Source organism: Coregonus lavaretus (assembly GCF_964263955.1).
Source record: "Coregonus lavaretus genome assembly, chromosome: 31".
Classification (NCBI taxonomy): Eukaryota; Metazoa; Chordata; class Actinopteri; order Salmoniformes; family Salmonidae; genus Coregonus; species Coregonus lavaretus.
Window position 1 is genome coordinate 23155056 of NC_140018.1, and position 25783 is coordinate 23180838.

The 25783-nt window shown below is 45.8% G+C and overlaps 1 protein-coding gene across 2 annotated transcripts; it reads right to left on the reverse strand.

The window, feature by feature from the left end:
- Nucleotides 1-770: 770 nt before the first annotated feature.
- LOC311106837 (Golgi-associated PDZ and coiled-coil motif-containing protein-like) lies at nt 771-13620 on the reverse strand. Of its 2 annotated transcripts, XM_084149209.1 has the most exons (9): nt 13107-13620; nt 5334-5498; nt 4944-4967; nt 3478-3653; nt 2436-2601; nt 2236-2331; nt 1937-2101; nt 1203-1377; nt 771-891 (listed from the first exon to the last, which is right to left on the reverse strand). In XM_084149209.1, exons 1-9 carry the CDS (start codon nt 13374-13376, stop codon nt 773-775), a joined length of 1356 nt encoding a protein of 451 aa, XP_084005335.1. In that variant the 5' UTR covers nt 13377-13620; the 3' UTR covers nt 771-772. The 2 variants fall into 2 exon arrangements, with proteins under 2 accessions (XP_084005335.1, XP_084005336.1); XM_084149210.1 differs by lacking the exon at nt 4944-4967.
- Between the last annotated feature and the right edge of the window lie 12163 nt (nt 13621-25783).

Sequence of the window (25783 nt, forward strand, 5' to 3'; positions counted from 1 at the left end):
GTAGGTGGATCTTAGAACAGTGCAGGTTTGACATGAGAATCAACATTTATATCATAATCAGTGATAGAAGATTAACATTAATTGAGAGAAACCCATCTACACTAGCTACATGTGAAAGAGATAAATAAAAGCTAACATTTATGAAGGGAGAAGATCTTTCTCGGCCTTGTAAAATAGTATTCATTACCAGCAGGGCAGTCACAGTAATGTAGTGTAGTCTTAGTTTGGGGGCAAAAAGGATCAGTAACTAAGGATCAGTAACTATACACACACAGAGAAAAATCGATTCTACCATCTTCTCCAAACTAGTCCCACATCCTCTCCTCAATATGTGGTTTCATCTCATTGGCTCCTCACCATTGCACGAAGATAGTGACATGAATTCAGCAGAGCTCCGAGTGTGTTTCCATAACAACTTAATGATGAGTCAACTCTATCCCCACTTCTCCCCTCATATATCCTCCAGTGGACTCTGATGCAGTCCAGTCTCTCAAATTTCATACAGTATAGTACACAAACACACGTGTACTCCAGTCTTTCAGGTCCTCGCCCTCCTCCCCTCCATGTGTTCGCTCCCCCCGCTCCTCCCCTCCATGTGCTCCCCCCCCCCAGGTCCTCGCCCTCCTCCCCTCCATGTGCCCCCCCCCCCAGGTCCTCGCCCTCCTCCCCTCCATGTGCTCGCTCCCCCATCCTCCCCTCCATGTGCTATCCCCCCCAGGTCCTCCCCCTCCTCCCCTCCAAGTGCTCTCCCCCCCAGCTCCTCCCCACCCCTCTATGAGGAGCTCTCTCCGGACTCAGCAGCCTTAGACAGGGTCTCCTCTGATGGCGTCTCACTGGAGATCCCTGTGTCTCCGTTCTCCAGGCTGTCACTCACTGACATCTTCTCCAGAGCTGCAGCAGTAGGCACAGATAGATGGACATGAATACACTCTCTCCTTACTGCAGCATCAATCATCACATTCTGTGGGCATTTCAGCTGGATGAAACGCCACATTTTCTGTTCATTCACATATGCTCATATGGCATTTTGGCAGTCTTTACAGTCCATTTTCACATTAACACAAAGACTCCCATTTGTATAATGCAAGTGAATGTGAAGTAAGACAACACTATTTAAAATGAAGCCCTACTACTGAAAACAACGTGTTCGTTTTCTATGAATAATGACAGCCCAGGAATGAGGTACAGTAGAGATAACTTACCTCGTAGCGATGCTGAGTCTGCTGTGCCGTTGTTCCTGCTGGCGGCTGACCCCTCCTCCAGCTCATCCAAGTAGAGGCGGTAGCGATGGCCGCTTTCATCCTCATACTCCACGTTCTCATCGTCAGAGTCCACCTCCGGGGCCACGTACACCACCTCAAACTCTATCTCTCCCATCTGGAGGACAGGAGGACACAGACAGACACACACACACCACAGAGGGTGAGAGAAAATTTAGCAAGAGCTTACTTAGTTAATTTGTTGGTTTGCTGAGGCATGATTAACCGTTTTCCCCCAATGCACAGAAGCAGCCCCGCAGGCTAAATTGACTAACCCCAGCATGAAACTCCACTAAATTACTCTAGTGTTCTAGGAATTGTGGGCTGACTGAGATCCCCACTGCTGTTTTAAGGAGAGGAGAGATGACTGACACTCAGTAAAAGCTTTACCCCCCAACCTAAACACTAACTGGTCACACAGGCTCGCACAAAAGGTATCACCAACTCAAGAAAGGCTTTTGAAATCACAAAAGGAATGTTTAGCTTTTTACTATGGTTTTACTTAACCTGGTGCCATAGTGTACATGTACCAACTCTTTAATGCAGTCATGATGTCATACATGTTTAGCATGACAACAAACATAACAAAGCAACCAAATCTGGACCACCAGGCTAAGTTTGCCTGAATTCAAGATGCGAGCACTCAGCCCTTCTCTCTCCCCGGAGCCGAGTCTGACCTGTTGTGAGAGGATGGTGACGGCTTCCTTGTGTTTGGCGTCCCTCAGGTTGATGCTGTTGACAGCCAGGATGGCATCACCCACATGGAGCCCCCCACAGCGCTCCGCAGGCTGGGTAGGATGGATCTCTGAGATCAGGATGGGCACCCCGTGTTCCTTACCACCCTGTCCATCCAGAAATAACACAGACATACACACACATATTAAGGTATGGACCATGACTGATGAGCAACACACTATGGGTTGAGACATAGCATTTAACACTTTCTGGTTTGGGCTAAATTGGTGGTGGAGGTTACCGTGATTGAAATTCCAAGTCCCTCGTGATCTTCTTTGGCCAGCACTACTTTACGAATAGGACCAACTCCTTGGGTCTTCTTCAGTAGATTTGTTTCCTGAGAGAGAGATCAAACAGGCAAATAAATAGTGATAAGCAAACTGTAAAAATACCTTAACTACAATTAAGATCAATCCCCTAGTGACTCTGATGTCCACTCACATGCCCCACTGGAGACGGTAGGGGTTTCTTGGGGTCGTTGCGCCCCCTGCAGGCTCGGATGACTGTCTTGTGGCGGTGGAGGTGGATCTCAGCCTCCAGCTGGTTCCATAGTTTGTCATGAGCGGGCCCCTTCATGTCCCGACCCAGTAACTGGATCTGCTGTACTCTGGAGACGATGGACCCAAAGACAACCAGTTACCAATGTCAGCATTATTGGTTTCAGGTAGTCCCTCCCTATTTCAATCTGCTTGCTTCTGTTTGTGGCCTAATGGATATGACACTGATCAGAGGTTGAATTGGGAATTCGGTGGGGAAGAGCCCCATTTGGGTTATGTCAAGATTAGGATTAGGGTTGGGGCTAGGCTTAAGGTTGGAACTAGGGTTAGGGTTGGAGCTAGAGTTAGGGTTGGAGCTAGAGTTAAAGCTAGGGTTAGGGCTAGGATTAGGGTTGGAGCTAGAGTTAGGTTTAGAGCTAGGGTTGGAGCTAGTGTTAGGGTTGGAGGTAGAGTTAGGGTTGGAGGTAGAGTTAGAGTTAGGGTTGGAGGTAGAGTTAGGGTTAGAGCTAGGGTTAGAGTTAGGGTTGGAGCTAGAGTTAGGGTTAGAGCTAGGGTTAGCGCTAGAGTTAGGGTTAGAGCTAGGGTTAGGGTTGGAGCTAGAGTTAGGGTTAGAGCTAGGGTTAGAGTTAGGGTTGGACCTAGAGTTAGGGTTAGAGCTAGGGTTAGGGTTGGAGCTAGAGTTAGGGTTAGAGCTAGGGTTAGAGCTGGAGCTAGAGTCAGGGTTAGAGTTAGGGTTGGACCTAGAGTTAGGGTTAGAGTTAGGGTTGGACCTAGAGTTAGGGTTAGAGTTAGGGTTGGACCTAGAGTTAGGGTTAGAGTTAGGGTTGGACCTAGAGTTAGGGTTAGAGTTAGGGTTGGACCTAGAGTTAGAGCTAAGGTTTTAGAGTTAGAGTTAGAGCTAGAGTTGGAGCTAGAGTTAGGGTTGGAGCTAGAGTTAGGGTTAGGTTTAGAGCTAGAGTTATGGTTAGAGCTAAGGTTAGGTTTACCTTCCAGCCAGCTCTTTGTCCAGGTACTTGGCTGCCAGTCTGGCCCCGTAGACCTCAGCCTGCAGTACAGCGATGTGCTTGCGGAGGGCCTCATTCTCCTTCTTATGCAGCTTGACCTCTGCCTCCAACTTCACTTCCTTCACCTTCTCCTTCTTGTTGGCCTGCAGCTCCCTCTCCTGTCACATACACACACACACACACACACACACAGGTGGACGGGCACACACGCACACACACACACACACACACACACACACACACACACACACACACACACACAAACGCAAAGATAAATGGTTGAGTTAAACTCTACAGAGAGAGAGCGCGCAAGTGCTTTACTCCTGTCAGCTTTGGCACTTTGCTGTACAGAGACAGAGAGAGATCCCTGCTCCACTGATGAGTCAGAGAGAATGGGCCATGACTAGAGGCTGGAGCAGTCTCCTCTGATCAACATTAGAGGAAGCGTAGTTGACAGGCACTGCAGCTGGCCGCAGGGCAGGGAGCAGGAAAAGAGCAGTCCACTGATGCATCCTCACAGGCTGGGCTACAGCCACAAAGACCATGTCACAGACAAACATGGATACAATATACAGTATCGATGAAGCACAAATTAAATATCTACTTGAGGACAAAACACACACAAGATAGGTGACTGTGGGTTTGGCTGTCATAAGTTCAAAGCATTGACACTTCTGCTGATTAAGAAGGAACAACATGCAAACTGGGTTACTCTGAGTGTACGATTAAGTTACAGGTTCACAAAAGGGGTAAAGATTTGAACTTAAGTACAGCCAGTTGGTTCTATCAAAATATGATTGATTGGGACTCGCTTCAAAATTACCCAAAATATTCCAGGGTACCATTCAGAATAATGAATAACTCATTTACGTTGGTGGTCATGTTTCCATCAGCACATATCTGAGCAAATGTAAGCTTATTTAGATAAAAGGTAAGTGAGTTTATTCAGTTATTCATTATTCTGAATGGTCCCCTGGAATTACCTATTTTGGGTCATTTTGAAGCGAGTCACAAACATATCACATATCAATTACTCTAATATATCTATCTATCCATCTATATCTAGATCTATATATATACATATACATACACACATTAGCCTCACAGAGATCCTGGAAATCATCATAATTTCCCTTTGGGCTTTTTTTTACTATTGAAACAAAACACTTTCCAAGTATCAAAACATGCACGTTCCAATCATACGGGGCAACAGGGACATACATGAATAGGCAATAACAGACAATGCAACAAAGCTACAATAATTCCAGATCTGTTGTCACTGTCAGTCATTGCTAGCATGAGCCCCATAGACGGCCTGTTGGACGTATTGATGAGGAACTGTTGTTAGCAAGATCAGGAAAAGACAGAACTTGAGGGTGGGATGAGTCCACAGACACACAGCTATCCCCAACCAAAGTAACTGACACAGAGGACATGCACACACTTACCATCTCCTCCAGTGAGGGAACAGGCTTAAGGTGAGAAGAACAGAGAAGGGGTCAAAGGTTAGAAAGGCAGAGTTAAGATCACAGCCAAGCAGTGGGGAAGAATGCGACCATTTACCACTTTACAGGCCAACTGGAACCTCAGCAGGTATACCATAAAATACTTTAGCAGTCTAAGATTCAGCTACAGGAACGCATCAAAAAACTGTGAAAAGGTATTTGTATTCATTCCCAAGAATGTCCCAGACGCATAGAGGTAGCTTTATTCTCGGAGGAAGAGCGACAATAGAAACCTCGAAACCACAGTATGACGCACAAAGCAGAAACTAGAGCGAGAGTAGTGTGTGTGTGTGTGTGTGTGTGTGTGTGTGTGTGTGTGTGTGTGTGTCCTACCATCCTGTCTTTGATGGAGTCTGAGTCCACAGTCTGTCCCGCCTTGGTATGAAGCTGCAGCTGCATGGCGTGGAGCTGGAGGAGCTGGTCGTGGACCTCCCTCTCCACCACCTCCTTCTCCGCCTGCACGTCAGTCAGCTCCGAACGCAGGCCCACCAGCTGAGCCTGGAGGAGAGTGGGAGAGAGAGAGAGAAGTCAGACAGACAGAGTTACATAAGTGTACGCTTCTTCAGACTTCCTAGATTCTTAGGAATCCTCATCATCATGTATGTGATCAAGTCAAGTGGACCAGGCCCAAGTCATCATCCCAGCACAGATCAAATTACATTTTTGATTGTTCTGTTTTACATTTCCACTCTGTTCTCTATCTGATTTTTCAATACGTATTTTTCTTAGAAAGCAGGCTCTTTGTTATTCAAGCCTGTATGAATTGTGCCAAAATCAATTGAAGGTTGTCTATTGTACGCAACAACAAAAATACAATTTGTGCTCGTCTCTGGAGCTTATTGAACTTGGCAACATGGGAAGCAGAGTTGAGTGCAGAGAACAATTAATCGACTTATTTATGCCATTGAACTGGGGCCACCTGCATGTCACAGCTGAAGGAATGAATTGATCTACAGTATGATATGAATGAGGTTAGGATTCACTCCACCTATGATGATGAAATAGGAGTGTGATTATATCATGTGAATCTAACTGAATAATAAACAACCTCTGTCTCTTAAATTACTTATCAATCATCATCCTTAGACAGAGATAATGCCTAGTAATCAGGCAGGCCTTCATTATAATAGAGACCCAGTCTAAATCAAACAGGCTTAGAATATTCTATAGTACGACCCACCATTTAAGACAGTTTAGCCTGTATTTACTCCTCAAAATGTAGGGTGGTAGGGGGAAAAAGTTAACAAAATACTTCAGGACATAAAGAGTGTGTGTGTCTGTTTGCTGACCACTTTGTCCTCTATTCAGACTGAGACAGCCCACATGTCTGGACACACAGGTGGCAGTATGCTACATCAGGAGAAACATTAGCCTACACAGTGCAGCTGCTGGCATCACACGCCAAACCAACCGACCAAATACAAAGACACATACAGACCCGGACATACAAACACACAGACAGACACATGCATGCATGCAAGCAGACAAACGCAAAAGGGACAGGATTTCCTGATTCTTGAGTGTTGGGCAAGTGTGGAATGTGTGTGTCTCGTGGCTGGAGTCAGACTGTTATCTCTATATCCTTGCTCCTAAACACTGTGCTCTCTAAGCATGGAGGGAGGACAAGACAGGCGTCCGGCTGACCTCTTCCTGATAAACTTTAACCTCCCTACGTCTACCTTTGACTCATTTCTCTCCGTCTCCTTCTTTCCACTCCTCTCCTCTTTTGACCTCACCCTCTCACCGTCCCCCCCTACTCACAAGGCTTGACCTCATCTTTACTAGATGCTGTTCTTCTACTAATCTCACTGCAACTCCCCTCCATGTCTCCGACCACTACCTTGTATCCTTTTCTCTCTCGCTCTCCTCCAACACTACTCACTCTGCCCCTACTCAGATGGTAATGTGCCGTCGCAACCTTCGCTCTCTCTCTCCCGCTACTCTCTCCTCTTCCATCCTATCATCTATTCCCTCTGCTCAATCCTTCTCCCTCCAATCTCCTGATTCTGCCTCCTCAACCCTCCTCTCCTCCCTTTCTGCATCCTTTGACTCTCTATGTCCCCTATCCTCCCGGCCGGCTCGGTCCTCCCCTCCTGCTCCGTGGCATGACGACTCATTGCGAGCTCACAGAACAGGGCTCCGGGCAGCCGAGCGGAAATGGAGGAAAACTAGACTCCCTGCGGACCTGGCATCTTTTCACTCCCTCCTCTCTACATTTTCTTCCTCTGTTTCTGCTGCTAAAGCCACTTTCTACCACTCTAAATTCCAAGCATCTGCCTCTAACCCTAGGAAGCTCTTTGCCACCTTCTCCTCCCTGCTGAATCCTCCTCCCCCTCCCCCCCCGTGGATGACTTCATCAACCATTTTGAAAATATGTTTGACGACATCCGATCCTCGTTTGTTAAGTCAAATGACACTGCTGGTCCTGCTCACACTGCCCTACCCTATGCTTTGACTTCTTTCTCCCCTCTCTCTCCAGATGAAATCTTGCAACTTGTGACGGCCGGCCGCCCAACAACCTGCCCGCTTGACCCTATCCCCTCCTCTCTTCTCCAGACCATCTCCGGTGACCTTCTCCCTTACCTCACCTCGCTCATCAACTCATCCTTGACCGCTGGCTATGTCCCTTCCGTCTTCAAGAGAGCGAGAGTTGCACCCCTTCTCAAAAAACCTACACTCGATCCCTCCGATGTCAACAACTACAGACCAATATCCCTTCTTTCTTTTCTCTCCAAAACTCTTGAGCGTGCCGTCTTTAGCCAACTCTCTTGCTATCTCTCTCAGAATGACCTTCTTGATCCAAACCAGTCAGGTTTCAAGACTGGTCATTCAACTGAGACTGCTCTTCTCTGTGTTACGGAGGCTCTCCGCACTGCTAAAGCTAACTCTCTCTCCTCTGCTCTTGTCCTTCTAGACCTGTCTGCTGCCTTTGATACTGTGAACCATCAGATCCTCCTCTCCACCCTCTCCAAGTTGGGCATCTCCGGCGTGGCTCACTCTTCGATTGCGTCCTACCTGACCGGTCGCTCCTACCAAGTGGCGTGGCGAGAATCTGTCTCCGCACCACGTGCTCTCACCACTAGTGTCCCCCAGGGCTCAGTTCTAGGCCCTCTCCTATTCTCGCTATACACCAAGTCACTTGGCTCTGTCATATCCTCACATGGCCTCTCCTATCATTGCTACGCAGACGACACACAACTAATCTTCTCCTTTCCCCCTTCTGATAACCAGGTGGCGAATCGCATCTCTGCATGTCTGGCACACATATCAGTGTGGATGACGGATCACCACCTCAAGCTGAACCTCGGCAAGACGGAGCTGCTCTTCCTCCCGGGGAAGGACTGCCCGTTCCATGATCTCGCCATCACGGTTGACAACTCTGTTGTGTCCTCCTCCCAGAGTGCAAAGAGCCTTGGCGTGACCATGGACAACACCCTGTCGTTCTCTGCTAACATCAAGGCGGTGACCCGATCCTGTAGGTTCATGCTCTATAACATTCGGAGAGTACGACCCTGCCTTACACAGGAAGCGGCACAGGTCCTAATCCAGGCACTGGTCATCTCCCGTCTGGATTACTGCAACTCGCTGTTGGCTGGGCTCCCTGCCTGTGCCATTAAACCCCTACAACTCATCCAGAATGCCGCAGCCCGTCTGGTGTTCAACCTTCCCAAGTTCTCTCACGTCACCCTGCTCCTCCGCACACTCCACTGGCTTCCAGTTGAAGCTCGCATCTGCTACAAGACCATGGTGCTTGCCTATGGAGCTGTGAGGGGAACGGCACCTCCGTACCTTCAGGCTCTGATCAGTCCCTACACCCAAACAAGGGCATTGCGTTCATCCACTTCTGGCCTGCTGGCCCCCCTACCTCTGCGGAAGCACAGTTCCCGCTCAGCCCAGTCAAAACTGTTCGCTGCTCTGGCACCCCAATGGTGGAACAAGCTCCCTCACGACGCCAGGACAGCGGAGTCACTCACCACCTTCCGGAGACACTTGAAACCCCACCTCTTTAAGGAATACCTGGGATAGGATAAAGTAATCCTTCTACCCCCCCTTACCCCACCCCAAAGAAATAAAAAAAAACATATTGTAAAGTGGTTATCCCACTGGCTATAAGGTGAATGCACCAATTTGTAAGTCGCTCTGGATAAGAGCGTCTGCTAAATGACGTAAATGTAAAAAAAAAAAATGTAATAAACTATACCTGAATAAGTCTGGAGACGAGGCTAAGGAAGTCTTAATAGCTGAGAAATCACTTTTTTTATGTTTGGTAATCAATAACAATCTATTAGGGCAGGCCTATGTTACCATAACAAATCAAGACACACAGTTGAGTCAAAATAATGAGTCAGAAACAAATTCCCCTAAGCTTGGCTTTCCCGGCAGACTTAGGGCTGCAGACGTCTTCCACAGTTCTGCTTTTCAAGTGATTCACACACTCACTCACTCACTCACTCACTCACTCACTCATGTTAACGTCCACAGACGGACCGGACTGGACCAAATCTGAACCTATCATAGACGTATGTTAAACAAGTTGGGATAGCACAGTACAGAGCACAGTACAATACAGTTCAGAAAAGTATAGGACAGTAAAGCAGGGTTTCCCCAAACTCGGTCCTGGGGGCCCCCCTGGGTACACATTTTGTTTTTTGCCCTAGCACTACACAGCTGATTCAAATAACCAACTCATCATCAAGATTTGATTATTTTAATCACCTATGTATTGCTAGGGCAAAATACAAAATGTGCACCAGGACCGAGCAGGACCGAGTTTGGGAAACCCTGGAGTAAAGTACTGTATATTGGACTCTACTGTACTGAACTCTACTCTGCTGTGCTGTACTGTGATGTCCAAACTTGTGAAACATGACGAGAATAACATTCATATCCATAATGGTCACAAACACTGCCAGTGGACAGAAAACTGAGGCATTTCACAAATCCCATAATAGCTGATTTTCACAGATTTTGTTTACTTTAGCCACGTCAAATAGCCTAATAGGCAATGACATTCTAGTGGAGCATGGTCTGAAAATGGCGGAGTATAGATGCACTGTTGAGCGCTACAGGAGTCCCTAGACAAGGCAAGAACTAGATGTACAGTACCAGTCAAAAGTTTGGACACACCTACTCATTCCAGGGTTTTTCTTTATTTTTACTATTTTCTACATTGTAGAATAATGGTGAAGACATCAAAACTATGAAATAACACATATGGAATCATGTAGTAACCAAAAAAAGTGTTAAACAAATCAAAATATATTTTATATTTGAGATTCTTCAAATAGTCACCCTTTGCCTTGATGACAGCTTTGCACACTCTTGGCATTCTCTCAACCAGCTTCACATGGAATGCTTTTCCAACAGTCTTGAAGGAGTTCCCACATATCCTGTGCACTTGTTGGCTGCTTTTCCCTTCACTCTGCGGTCCGACTCTTCCCAAACCATCTCAATTGGGTTGAGGTCGGGTGATTGTGGAGGCCAGGTCATCTGATGCAGCACTCCATCACTCTCCTTCTTGGTAAAATAGCCCTCACACAGCCTGGAGGTGTGTTGGGTCATTGTCCTGTTGAAAAACAAATGATAGTCCGACTAAGTGCAAACCAGATGGGATGGCGTATCACTGCAGAATGCTGTGGTAGCTATGCTGGTTAAGTGTGCCTTCAATTCTAAATAAATCACAGACAGTGTCACCAGCAAAGCACCTCCACACCATAACACCTCCTCCTCCCTGCTTTACGGTGGGAAATACACATGCTGAGATCATCCGTTCACCCACACCGCGTCTCACAAAGACACGGCGGTTTGAACCAAAAATCTCTCATTTGGACTCCAGACCAAAGGACAAATTTCCACCGGTCTAATGTCCATTGCTCGTGTTTCTTGGCCCAAGCAAGTCTCTTCTTCTTATTGGTGTCCTTTAGTAGTGGCTTCTTTGCAACAATTCAACCATGAAGGCCTGATTCACACAGTCTCCTCTGAACAGTTGATGTTGAGATGTGTCTGTTACTTGAATTCTGTGAAGCATTTATTTGGGCTGCAATTTCTGAGGCTGGTAACTCTAATGAACTTATCCTCTGCAGCAGAGGTAACTCTGGGTCTTCCATTCCTGTGGCAGTCCTCATGAGAGCCAGTTTCATCATAGCGCTTGATGGTTTTTGCGACTGCACTTAAAGAAACTTTCAAAGTTCTTAAAATGTTCCGTATTGACTGACCTTCATGTCTTAAAGTAATGATGGACTGTTGTTTCTCTTTACTTTATTTGAGCTGTTCTTGCCATAATATGGACTTGGTCTTTTACCAAATAGGGCTATCTTTTGATGTTAGGATATATAAAGTTATCCGGTACAAGCTTTTGTGCCGAATACATTACGTTGTTACAGGTGTCAAGATTATGGGCATGTGGCAGCAGTGTGTAGGAGGGAGGTTCCTAGGTGTGAGAAGTGTGCAGAAGGGTATGAGACAAAGTAATGTGTAGCATTGGGGAAAGTAGTGGTATGTGTAAATTGTAGGGGTGCACATGGGTCTGGGGATCCGAAATGTCCGGTGCGCAAGAGGCAGGTTGAGGTTTCCAGGGTTAGAGTAGTGCAGAAGTTGTCATATGCTGAGGCAGTGAAGAAAGTAGAGGAAGATGGGTCAAGGGGGAGGGATCCTGAGAGGAATGGTGTTAGTAGTAGATATGTACCGAGGGATAAACCAACAAGTGATATATGTTTCAGTAAGATTGAATTTTTGACATTTATAGCAATGGTTATCAACTGTACTGCAGGGATGGAATGTAAGTCGCAGAAAATAGAGGTTGTGGTGGCAGCTGCAGATAGGTATTTGGGTGTTCGAGACTTGACAATAGAAGAGTTACAGGGTGTGTTAAGTGGTGGTGTATGGTAGTTATTATTATAATTTATTTTTTAATTGTGAGTGTAGTGTTAGATGGTAGGGTATTTGTTGTCTTGTTTTTTTTTTTAAGGAAAGTATAAAGGGAGTTATACTCCAGTCTAGTAGGTGGCGGTAATGCAACATTTATTGGATGCCAACTGCTGTTAAACCTCATCGCAGAAGAAGAATTAGACGTTCTAGTGTTGTTGGGGGCCAACTGTTTGTGTATAGCCAGATTTCCTGGCCTCAGTAATATACTGAGCTTTAGCTGAAGGCTGAAATGCAGTATTGATTTACAAGCAGTAATAAGAGCTCTACGGTAGTCTGGAATTGCTGGGAAAGTCTTGTTGACAGAGTCAACTACACTCCTGATCAAACATTCATTAATGTGAGCATGGTGAGGTCATACGTGGAGTAAGGGTTAGGATGATCCTTAATTCTGTTTCTCTCATCAATAGATTTGACAACGTGGAGTGGCACTCAAATCAAATCAAATTGTATTATTTTTTTATTTTTTTTTGTCATTTAGCAGACGCTCTTATCCAGAGCGACTTACAGGAGCAATTAGGGTTAAGTGCCTTGCTCAAGGGCACATCGACAGATGTTCACCTAGTTGGCTCGGGGATTAGAACCAGCGACCTTTCGGTTACTGGCACAAGGCTCTTAACCACTAAGCTACCTGCCGCCCGTATTTGTCACATACATGTGTTTAGCATATGTTATTGCGGGTGTAGCGAAATGCTTGTGCTTCTAGCTCCGACAGTGCAGTAATATCTAACAAGTAATATCTAACAATTTCACAACATCCACCCAATACACACAAATCTAGTAAGGAATGGAATTTAAGAATATATACATATATGGACAAGCAATGACAGAGCGGCATGGACTAAGATACAGTAGAATATTATAGAATAGAATACAGTATATACATATGAGATGAGTAGTGCAAGATATGTAAACATTATTAAAGTGACTAGTGTTCCATTTCTTAAAGTGGCCAGTGATTTCAATAGGCAGCAGCAGCCTCTAATGTGCTAATGTATTGTGATGGCCGTCACGCTATGTCAATTTGCTATTTCAATTGACAGTCAGCTGGATGGGCAGAGACGCACTGTCATGGAAAGAGACATTCTGACAGCTATTTAATAATTCATACATAACCATCATACCAGATGATCATACACATACTTTTTAACATTGATACAAGATTTCTGAGCTTGTGCTCACCTCGACTTTGTGATTAAGTTGAAAAATCGTCTGGGCTTTGTGGCAAAGCTGAGCAAAACAGGAGCTGAGACTTGTCATCTTTTGACGACCCTCGTAGGTGATGTCAGCTTGATCTGGATCGATTTCTCCCAGTAGTAAATCAACGTCAACAAACGCCTTGTCAAACTCCTTCTCCAGAACCTCAAGCCACCGAAACATGGACATCCCCGTGCCTGGACTGACCAGGGCCGTGCCCTGGGCTGACGGGGAGACACCGGCAGAGACAGACATTTCAACAGTGCAGGCTAAAGGCTAAAGCTAGCTGGCTAACCTAGCCGCTTCCCTTCACAAATAAAAACAGCGCTTTGCCTTTGTTTGTTTCTGCCTCTCTTTGTACGTTTACTGAGTCGAAATACTTGAGTTACACCTTACTCTAAATGTCAAAATCATACGAAACAGTTACGTTTCAGAAAAGACTAGCTAAATTGAATTAATTTGGTTCGTTCCCAAGCCCTAATCATACCAGGAAATCCGAAATCGGATACGGATCATAGATATCAGAGACGGAACAGGAAGCGAGACATCTCACTCGCTCTTTTTTTCTGGTTCATATACAATCAATGAACTAAGGCTACGCGGACCAGACCCAGCTGTTAATGCATTGGTGCCTATGAGAGAAACACCCCTTAAGCAGAGCGGAACTGTGACCATTTTTTCCAATGGTAAACGGCCTGAGTGTGACATCTTCATTTACCCACCACATTTGATAGCTATGAATCGACTACAACAGCCTGCCACACAGCAGAGAAAAAGCAATCGATAGCAGAGATAGTCGATCTCTGTTGAGCTTTGGGACAGTTTACTGCGAAGAGGCGAAGCAGAGTAAAACTGCTGGAATTCCAGTGTTGGTAGAAGGAAACGTCACAACTGTATCAAGCAAAGAAAAGGCAAATGTCCTAGGTGGTGCGTTTGCAGCGGTTCATAGATGTGAGCACCTGTGTTATGAGAGTAAGAGGAGACGTAGGGAAAAGTTAAAGGAGCATGGACATGTCTTAATGAGAAAAGGGGAGTCAGGTGAAGCAATGGCTGCAGAGTTCTCTACCCTTACAAAAAAAGATTGCAGTTTTGAAACTGCAGTAAAAGTGCTGTAACTGCAGTTGACTGTGGTATTTTGGACGCAGTAATTGCAGAATAAATGCAGTGTACTGCACTCTTACTGCAGTTACACTGCAAAATTACTGCATAAAAAAAACGTATTTTGGACACAGTATTTGCAGCATACTGCAGTTATACTGCAGTGCACTGCAGTTATACTGCACTCTGTGGGGATCTATTTTCTTACAACTAGATGTGAAGCCTAGCTTAGAAAGAATACATTAATGATTAAACATAATAGATTTGTGCTGTACTGATATAGATTGTTTAACATAACAAGCTGTGATTAATGTGAGGAACCGTTAGGGGGTAGGCTGAGACAGACTTGTGACTCTCACACACACACACTGCCTCTTTGTTAAACCGCTCAAGGACATGTGTTCTGCTTCAATGAAGAAGAACAAACTATGTCTGAGGTTGCTGACTTGAGACAAGTTGTAAAGATAACAACTAATGCCCGGCAACAGTGAAGCGCCAAGGGGCTGGGACCAGCCTGTGCGCCATCGATAGGTTGGGTAAGTTTAAACCACACCCAGCCTCTACTCTGACAGGCCCAGCAGGGAGCGGGAACTATCTCTGTCAGAGTATTTAAAGAAGAACTTATAACAATAGCTCAGTTCTCTGACTGCCCTGCGTGGTTTTTCAGTGGGCCCGTATTTACGAACATCATATTTACCATTCAAGTGTTTGCATTAATTAAAATACTAGTCTATTTTAGAAGACGTGTATTAACCTCTTTTTGTTCCTATACCAGATTTGAATTGATGCAACTTAACAACTCTGACTGCAATCTTTTTTCGTAAGGGTATGTTTGAGATGACAAGAGCGTTGGAGGGCTGCAGGCGGACTGCTCCTGGAGAAGATCGGGTGGAGAGCCCTGCGGTTGCGGGCGGGGCAGTTGCCGTACCAGGAGGTGATACAGCCCGAAAGGATGCTCTCAATTGTGCATCTGTAAAAGTTTGTGAGGGTTTTAGGTGCCAAGACAAATTTTCCTCCTGAGGTTGAAGAGACGCTGTTGTGCCTTCTTCACCACACTGTCTGTGTGGGTGGACCATTTCAGTTTATCAGTGATGTGTACGCCGAGGAATTTTAAGCTTTCCACCTTCTCCACTGCGGCCCCGTTGATGTGGATAGGGGGGTGTTCCCTCTGCTGTTTCCTGAAGTCCACGATCATCTCCTTTGTTTTGTTGACATTGAGTGAGAGGTTATTTTCCTGGCACCACACTCCCAGAGCCCTCACCTCCTCCCTGTAGGCTGTCTCGTCATTGTTGGTAATCGAGCCTACTACTGTTGTGTCGTCTGCAAACTTGATGATTGAGTTAGAGGCGTGCTTGGCCACGCAGTCAAGGGTGAACAGGGAGCACAGGAGGGGGCTGAGCACGCACCCTTGTGGGGCCCCAGTGTTGAGGATCAGTGAAGTGGAGGTGTTGTTTCCTACCTTCACCACCTGGGGGCGGCCCGTCTGGAAGTCCAGGACCCAGTTGCACAGGGTGGGGTTCAGACCCAGGGCCTCGAGCTTAATGATGAGCTTGAAGGGTACTATGGTGTTGAATGCTGAGCTATAGTCAATGAACAGCATTCTTACATAGGTATTTCTCTTGTCCAGATGGGATAGGGAAGTGTGCAGTGTGATGGCGATTCCATCGTCTGTGGATCTATTGGGGTGGTAAGCAAATTGAAGTGGGTCTAGGGTGGCAGGTAAGGTAGAGGTGATATGATCCTTGACTAGTCTCTCAAAGCACTTCATGATGACAGAAGTCAGTGCTACGGGGCAATAGTTCAGTTACCTTTGCTTTCTTGGGTACAGGGACAATGGTGGCCATCTTGAAGCATGTGGGGACAGCAGACTGGGATAGGGAGAGATTGAATATGTCCGTAAACACACCAGCCAGCTGATCTGTGCATGCTCTGAGGACGTGGCTAGGGATGCCATCTGGGCCGGCAGCCTTGCGAGGGTTAACACACTTAAATGTCTTACTCGCGTCGGCCACGGAGAAGGAGAGCCCACAGTCCTTGTTAGCGGGCCGCGTCGGTGGCACTGTATTATCCTCAAAGCGGCCAAAGAAGGTGTTAAGCTTGTCTGGAAGCAAGACATCGGTGTCCGTGACGTGGCTGGTTTTCCTTTTGTAGTCCGTGATTGTCTGTAGACCCTGCCACGTACGTCTCGCATCTGAGCCATTGAATTGCAACTCCATTTTGTCCATATACTGACGTTTTGTCTGTTTGATTGCCTTGTGGAGGGAATAACTACACTGTTTGTATTCTGCCATATTCCCAGTCACCTTGCCATGGTTAAATGCGGTGGTTCGCACTTTCAGTTTTGCGTGAATATATGGTCAGGATATAGGTAGGGTGTCTGAGTTTAAGTTTTTAGGTATGTGGTTTAATGAGAGGCTTACGTGGAAGAGACATGTTGAGTATATTGAAATTAAGTGTAGGAAGGTGCTGAACCTTATGAAGGCAGTGGCAGGATATGATTGGGGGTCGGATAGACAAACACTGTATATGTACCAGGCATTGATCAGGTCATCATGGATTATGGGTGCTTTGTATATGGATCGGCAGCCAAAACAGTACTACAGTGCCTGGATAGGACACAGTCAAGTGCCCTGAGATTGTTTGTGGGTGCCTTCAGGACGACACCTGTTGAGTTATTGTAGGTGGATAGTGGGGAACTGCCACTGAGGATAAGGCGGGACAAACTTGCATTAGCATACTTGGCGAGGTTGAAAGGGAGTTCAGAAGGACATCTTGCGGTCACAGCAACTGGGGAATGCTGGGAGCGAGGAGGGGGTAAGCAGAGTATGTACTGGGGGAGAAAGAGATAAGGCCGGTTTTGCATTGGGGAATGTTTCTTCGTGGCGGTTAAGAGTGCTGTGAGGAGAGGGGTTAGATATATATAACTCCTGAGTGGCGCAGTGGTCTAAGGCGCCGCATCGCAGTGCTAACTGTGCCACTAGAGATCCTGGTTCGAATCCAGGCTCTGTCGCAGCCGGCCGCGACCGGGAGACTCATGGGCGGCGCACAATTGGCCCAGCGTCGTCCAGGTTAGGGGAGGGAATGGCCGGCAGGGATGTAGCTCAGTTGATAGAGCATGGCGTTTGCAACGCCAGGGTTGTGGGTTCGATTCCCACGGGGGGCCAGTATAAAAAAATAATAATAATAATAATAATATGTATTCACTAACTGTAAGTCGCTCTGGATAAGAGCGTCTGCTAAATGACTAAAAATGTTAAAAAATGTAAAATATTCAGGTCCAGCTGGGCCGCAGGGACATCAAGTCCTTGATCTAGGCAAAAGGGCTCAATCTTTGGCAAAGGGAGTGGGATGCTGGTAGTAAGGGGAGGCAATTCTATCGCGTGCACCGGTCAGTAAAGGACGAGGTGGGCAGTATGCGATGTAGGAGAGAGGAAGTTGTGTGGAGTAGACTACGGTTTGGGCACACAGGTTTGAATACCACGTTGTGGATGATAGGGAGACACAGGTCTGTGTGATGAGTGTCCATTGTTAGGGCGGAGACCATCTCGTTACTATATACAGTATCTCTTCTGCCACTCCTTGCACTGGGAGCAGGGCCTAAAATGAACTTTTTTGTTTACCAGCCACTGTGGCAGGTAGATTAGAACCTATATTTTTTACCAGGTAAAATATTGTTTGTGCAAAAATTACACCGAAAAACAGATGAGGATGCTTAGTAATGTTTCTAAAACAATACATGTATTACTAGTAAGATGAAATGTGGTATATTGCTCAATTTAATTTAAAGATGCACTATGCAGAAATCGCTCCGGCATTTCCTGGTTGCTAATATACTAATAGTTTGCCTAATTTCAGTTTGTGACAAAACAAGCAAGTATAGTGTAGAGAATCATTGTACCATCTAAACCGCTGTGAAATATATTTTCCGTAACCAAAAATATTGTATTTTCAGCTGTTTGAAGTTGGCGTACAAACCGAAAGTAAGACACAAAAACAAAACTTAAGAACGGGAAGCATAGAAATAGTGCACATAGAAGAGATCTACTGCGTCTTACACTTGATTTCAATGAGAATGACAGATCTATATCTCACATTTCGATGTGAATTTGGTCGGGTCACCCATAAATGTACATATTGCACAGGGTTTGGAACCTGTTCAGGGAGCAGAACCGAAAAACCATAAAATAACTAAATTATTGAAGGAACCGGGAACGAAAGTGATCCATACTGTTCTGGAACAGAACCGTTATTCCAGTGTCTGCCTGCAAGCTGACAATCTTTGCCAGGGTGTGCATGCAGTGGTGGAAAAGGTATGCAATTGTCATACTTGAGTAAAAGTAAATATACCTTAATAGAAAATTACTCGAGTAAAAGTGAAAGTCACCCAGTAAAAGTCTAAAAGTATTTGGTTTTAAATATACTATATAGTATCAAAAGTAAATGTAATTGCTAAAATATACTTAAGTATCAAAAGTACAAGTTATTATTTCAAATTCCTTATTAAGCAAACTAGACAACACCATTACATTTAAAAAAAAATGATAGATAGCCAGAGGCACACTCCAACACTGACATCATTTACAAACGAAGCATTTGTGTTTAGTGAGTCCACCAGATCAGAGGCAGTAGAGATGACCAGGGATGTTCTCTTGATATGTGTGTGAATTGGACCATTTTCCTGTCCTGCTAAGCATTCAAAATGTAACGAGTACTTTTGGGTGTCAGGGAAAATGTATAGAGTAAAAAGTATATTATTTTCTTTAGGAATGTAGGGAAGTAAAAGTTGCCAAAAATATAAATAGTAAAGTACAGATACCCCCCAAAATTACTTAAGTAGTACTTTAAAGTATTTTTACATAAGTACTTTACACCACTGTGTGCATGTTTAGGATACCTACCTCCCTCCCCCCTCCTAAGCATAGGCTACTGTACTGATGTTAGAAGCGTGAGAAGATGAGGAGATATTTTTTATTAGATAGAAGAATGGATTAACTTTTTCAATGCTATAGGCCTAGTTATCACATGTAAAATGTAAATGTTTCACGTTGTTTAAAAAAAAAGGCAAGACGTGTTTTTAATTCTGGTGCCGCTCTGCATACACATGCTTGTTAGGTTGCTAGCTCAAGCTTGTTAGGTTGCTAGCTCAAGCTTGTTAGGTTGCTAGCTCAAGCTTGTTAGGTTGCTAGCTCAAGCTTGTTAGCTAGCTATCTCAAGCTTGTTAGCCAGTGTTGTGTCGAGTAAACGTTGCTAATTATGCTGTGAAACCAAGGATCCCGCTTATACTGTACTTTGATTATAAGTTTTATTTATATCACAAGATTTCAGCATAAGTTTACAGACGTCTGCAGCATCTGGAGAACAGTGTCCCAAAATAATATGTCTGTTCTGATCTTCGTTGTCTCAAACCAGTACTTATAATCTTTACCAGGATATGGGTGGTTTCCCATACTGACCAATCACCTGTCTCCACACAACAGACTTCCTCTGTTCTATGGGGTGTCCCTCTAAAACTGCTCCCCCTAAAACTGAATAAACATCCTCTCAGGTTCCACTTTGAAAACATTAGCAAAGTCATAATCACTCAGACACTACATATTCCCCCCTTCGAGACAAATTAAGTCTTGAAAACAAACAGAATAGGATTATGACAAGTAACAATTTATCTTATTGAGTATCTTTAACAATAAACCAAAAACACATTTTTCTATGGAGTGTACATACATTTCTATGAAATATGAACAAATCTATATGGAGTGTGAGAGCGAAAAACCTGTCTGGCAGCCTTCTTTCCAAATATCCATCCATCAATCAAGACAGTAAAATTCTCTTACGGCCCCTCTGCCCCAGGAACCACCTAAGTACTCCAGATCAATTCATAAATCTTTATCAATGCATTTGAAACTATGATGCAATTAAATACACATGAAAGCCTCAGCAAACAAAAATACTATCAATTGTCCACACTCAGGCTGGTCGACCCATCGGACCCTACTGTGGATTCTCTCTATCCCTGCCTAGACCCAATATCCCTAAGCATCCACGAAATAAACAAAAACATCTGAGATCCCCACATGTACCCAATAACAGCAAATATCATTCTACAAAAATTAATACAGAAAGAATATGACACAAATTATGTATTACACATGCAAATATGTCTATATATCATTGCAGACACTGGAATGTAGTCCACTACACTTCATCTCCTCAGCAGTGTCGACTTCCAATGCATCGTCGATGATGGAATCGGAACATTTCCACACCTTCCTTGTTCCATCTCCTCCAGTCCTTTCATATTGTCCTTTCATATTGTCCTTGTTTGAGCATTTGAATCCCCTCTACATATTCCCCCAAATGCTTCTGGAAGAAAATAAAAGACCAAACAGTATCTTTTGCAAAACAACACATTCAAATTAAAACATCAATATCAACTAAGAATGTAAAAAATATATATAAAATGAATCACATTCTATTTCCCCCCTTTGATTCATAACAAAATACTAAAATCACACTAATATTGAAAAACATTTGAAAAATGATCAGATAATCAAAATGGATATTTATCCATCAATACTCCATCCAGTTCCACTTGTCCATCTTCATCCAGATCAGTAACAGTCAACAACGGCATCTGAGTGTTGTCTCCAGGCATCACAACTCCAACCCATCTCAATATCATAGCCTTCGCAAAGGTCAGTAACAAAGTACAAAAGCAAAACATCACACACAGTGCTATCAGAGCTGCTACTAAAATCTGAACCATCACTGCTCCCACTGTGCCTAACTGATCTTGCAACCAAGTCTTCGCTGACCATCCAGCTCCTTCAGATCTACCAAATGCATCCCTTATATTCTTCAATGCATCTATAACACTAGTGATATTATCGGAACTATCTGGGATCAAAGAATAACGATCATCCCCCGTCAAATTCATAGCCAAACATAAGCCACCTTGTTTTGCTAAAATATAGTCAAGAGCCATGTCATGTTTCAACAGCGTCAGTCTGTGACTTCTTTGAGTATTCGACAGAAGGTTAAACCCTCTTATCGTTTCATTTGCAAAACCCTGCAAAGTATAGGTAATATCAATATGATCTGCCAAAAATGTTACACCATACCATGGAAAAAGTCCCAGTCCCCACTTCTCTCCTAGACTTATCCTCCAATGGTAGGCTTCCAGACTATGAAATTCCGCCATGTCCCTTTTCACCCTATTTCCAAACCTAGACTCAGATTTATCTGTGTCCGGTGCTTCCCCTCTTTCAATGGTAAAAACCTCATGTAACGTCGACATGTAACAACATCCTGTCCATCCATAGGGTAAGAATATATACGCTTTATCACCACAAACCCACCAAATATCTCTAAAATTCCCAATAGTCACATTGCCAGGCAAAAGCTGATCTTTCACCATCAAAGTCCTGCTCTTCTTACTAACTGGATGTAAGGGATCGGGGGTTGGCTGGGTCCAGACAGAGTCTGACACTTCCCCGATCTACAGAGAGGGGGAGTCATCAGACTCGATCTGGTTCACCTGAGTTCTGAGCACACCTGTCCGTAATTAGGGTAGGATATAAGGTGTGCTTAGAAGTTCAGTCGGTGCGAGGTATTGTTCCATTGTGACTTGCTAAGCGTTTTGTTCCGAGAGAGAGAGAGAGAGAGAGAGAGAGAGAGAGAGAGAGAGAGAGTTAGAGAGTTAGAGAGTTAGAGAGAGAGAGAGAGAGAGTTAGAGAGTTAGAGAGAGAGAGAGAGAGAGAGAGAGAGAGAGAGAGAGAGAGAGAGAGAGAGAGAGAGAGAGAGAGAGAGAGAGAGAGAGAGAGAGAGAGAGAGAGAGAGAGAGAGAGAGAGAGAGAGAGAGAGAGAGAGTGAGTGAGAGTGAGTTTGTTGTTTTTGATTACCCGTGTATCCGACCTGTGCCTTGTTGTTTGACTCCCCGTATTGCTTAACCCTCTGCTTGTCTATCCCAGTGATTACCGTACTCTGACCCTGTGCCTGTGCCCTCGACTACGCCCGCTCCCTTGGTACCTCTGCCTGTCTATGCATGGCCCGGTTTTGACCACAGCCCGCCCGACCACGATTAAGCTATTCCCTTGTCTGTACTCTAATAAAGCATCGCTATTCTGCGATTGGATCTTACCACTCTGTCCGAGTATTCATTACAGAATACCTCGCCAATACCATGGATCCAGCGGAATTACAGAGGCGATGGGAGATACAGGAGAAACGGATGGATGAACTCCTGCAGCTACTCAACGCTGGTGCGGCTGAAGGCACCACCCCGAGCACGGTCAGTCCTCGTCATGCACCTCCGATTTCTCTACCAACAAGGTACGACGGGGAACCTGGCAAATGTCAGGGGTTTCTACTCCAGACGTCCCTGTATATGTCATATAATCGTACTATGTTTCCCGATGACCGTAGCAGGGTGGATTTCATGATTTCTCTGCTAACGGGAAGAGCACTGGATTGGGCTACTGCACTTTGGGCAGCTGAGGTTCCCGAGTTGAATGTGGAAGTTCAGTTCAAGAGACTGTTCCAAGAGGTGTTCGACCACCCAGTATCTGGGCGTAGTGTGGGAGACCAACTATGCAAACTTCAGCAGGGCCGTCGCACAGTAGCCGACTACGCTTTAGAGTTCCGTACTATAGCAGCCGGTAGCGGATGGAGCGAGACTGCGTTGCTCACCGTTTTCCGAAGAGGGCTGCGCAAGGACGTACAGACTGAGTTGGCTTGTCGAGGAGATATCACTGCGCTACATGAGTTTATCAAAATAGCCATCTCTATTGATAATCTGATATCAATATATAATCAGGTATCCACAGTCCGGGAGCCCTCGATCACTGGTCCTAAGCAATCGACAGAATCTGAGGAGGAACCTATGCAACTGGGACGGTCACCTCTACAAGATTCGGTGAGACAACAACGTCGGCAAGACGGACTATGCCTGTATTGTGGTCAGTCGGGTCATTTCGTTCGTCTATGTCCGGTACGACCAAACCGTACCCCAGGATATCGCCTCGGAACTGCCAAACCGGTGAGTGAGACTCAAGTTTTGAACATTAAATCGAAACAAATGTATGTGCCAGTTACCTTATCTGTCGGAGAGAAAGTGCGCAGGTTGGAAGGACTTATTGATTCCGGAGCGGCTGCCAGCTTTCTGGATATGGGTCTTGCTGAGGAGTTGGGAGTTTAACTTATCCCAATTCAACCTCCCCTGCGAGTCAACGCGCTAGACGGTGAGCCCATGGGCACTGGGTTCATTACGCACCGTACAGAGGTAATCAAGTTACAAGTGGGCTCCATACACCATGAGAACATCATTTTTTTTGTCATCTCCGCTCCACGGGAGCCGCTAGTTCTCGGCCACCCCTGGCTCGTCACCCATGATCCGGTCATCTCCTGGAAATCTGGCGATATCACAGCGTGGAGTGAGGTATGTAGGGCAGAGTGTCTCAAGTTACCTTGCAAAGCGTCTACTGTGGAGGATGCGCAGGGTGCGGTGTCTACTGTTGTTCCACCAGAATACCAGGATTACGCGCAGGTGTTCTCCAAGGAGAGGGCTACCGTGTTACCACCTCATCAGGCCTGGGACTGCGCGATTGATCTGCTATCCGGGGCTACACCTCCTCGTGGAAGAATCTACCCGTTGTCACAGCCGGAACGAGAATCGATGAGCAAGTATATTGATGAGGCGCTACAGCAAGGGGCCATTCGCCCATCTACGTCTCCCGCCGCATCCAGTTTTTTCTTCGTGAAGAAAAAGGATGGCGGACTGCGTCCTTGTATAGACTATCGAGGGTTGAACGATATTACCATAAAAAATCGTTACCCTCTTCCTTTGATCCCAGCAGCCCTCGAGCAGGTGGGGCAGGCCTCTATCTACAGTAAACTGGACCTCAGGAGTGCGTACAATCTGGTGCGCATTAGAGAAGGGGATGAATGGAAGACCGCCTTCATCACACATCGATGACACTATGAATATTGTGTCATGCCCTATGGACTTACCAACGCGCCCTCAGTATTCCAGGCGTTCATGAATGACATTTTCAGGGACATGATTGATCGCTTTGTTATAGTTTACATAGATGACATCCTAATCTATTCTAACTCTCTGAGTGAACATGTGTCCCATGTACGACAGGTTCTGGATCGGCTCCTACACCATTCTCTGTTCGTGAAGGCAGAAAAGAGTGAATTCCATGTCACTACGATTTCCTTCCTTGGGGCCATACTCACTCCCGACGGGGTTAAACTGGATAAATCCAAGGTACAAGCGGTACAAGACTGGCCTCAACCCCAGACGGTGAAAGAGCTCCAGAGATTCTTAGGGTTTGCCAATTACTATAGACGGTTTGTGCGTAATTTCAGCACAACCGCAGCGCCCCTGTCAGCGATGACCAGCTACAAGGGTCGCGGTCTGAACTGGACGGAGGGGGCAGTGCGTGCGTTTGAGATGTTGAAGCAACGCTTTACCACCGCTCCTATTTTATGTCAGCCGGACCCTACCTTACCGTTTATCGTGGAAGTGGATGCCTCGGAGGTTGGAGTTGGAGCCGTGTTATCCCAACGCCAAGGTGAGCCACCTAAATCACGACCCTGTGCTTTCTTCTCTAGGACACTGAATTCGGCCGAGCAGAACTATGACGTGGGTAATCGGGAATTACTGGCGGTGAAGTTAGCACTGGAGGAGTGGAGACATTGGTTGGAGGGAGCAGAGCATCCGTTCCAAGTGCTCACGGACCACCGCAACCTGGAGTATCTTCACAGTGCCAAACGACTGAACTCCCGACAGGCAAGGTGGTCTTTATTCTTCAACCGTTTCCGATTCACTGTCTCTTATATCCCCGGGTCCAAGAATGGTAAGGCGGACGCGCTTTCCCGACGGTTCGAGCGCGCGGAAAGACCTGTGGAGCCAGAACCTATTCTCCCCATGAGCTGCCGTGCTGGTCCGGTGAGGTGGGCTATTGATGACACTATTCAGGAGAGCTTACAAGCGGAACCAGCCCCTCCAGAAACCCCGGTGTCTAAGGTGTTTGTACCAGCTCCACTTCGACCTCAACTGATGGAATGGTGCCACACGTCGCTGGGGTCTGGTCATCCCGGAATCACTCGAACTACACGACTCATCAGCCGAAAATACTGGTGGGATTCCCTCACAGATGATGTCAGAGACTATGTCTTATCCTGTCCAGTATGTGCTCAGTCCAAGGTACCTCGTGCACTACCGGAGGGTAAGCTGATGCCATTGCCAAATTTCTCAACGACCCTGGTCGCACATTGCAATGGACTTTGTTACCGACCTACCAGAATCAGAGGGCCATACTGTAATTCTCGTGGTCATCGATCATTTCTCCAAGATGTGCCGGTTGGTACCCATGACCCGTTTGCCTAACGCCACTCAGATGGCTGAGACTATGTTTACCCAGGTATTCCGGCAGTTTGGTGTCCCGGAGGATATTGTTTCCGACCGGGAACCCCAGTTTGTATCATGGGTATGGAAGGCCTTCTGCGAACGCTTGGGCATCTCGGTTAGCCTAACCTCCGGATATCATCCCCAGGCCAAT

Coding starts and splice junctions, on each gene's coding strand:
- LOC311106837 (XM_084149209.1), bottom strand. CDS start 13,376: ATGTCTGTCTCTGCCGGTGTCTCCCCGTCAGCCCAGGGCACGGCCCTG. Junction 2,332..2,435: donor TACCGTCTCCAGTGGGGCAT/GTGAGTGGACAT, acceptor TCTCTCTCTCAG/GAAACAAATCTACTGAAGAA. Junction 1,378..1,936: donor TCACCATCCTCTCACAACAG/GTCAGACTCGGC, acceptor CCTGTCCTCCAG/ATGGGAGAGATAGAGTTTGA.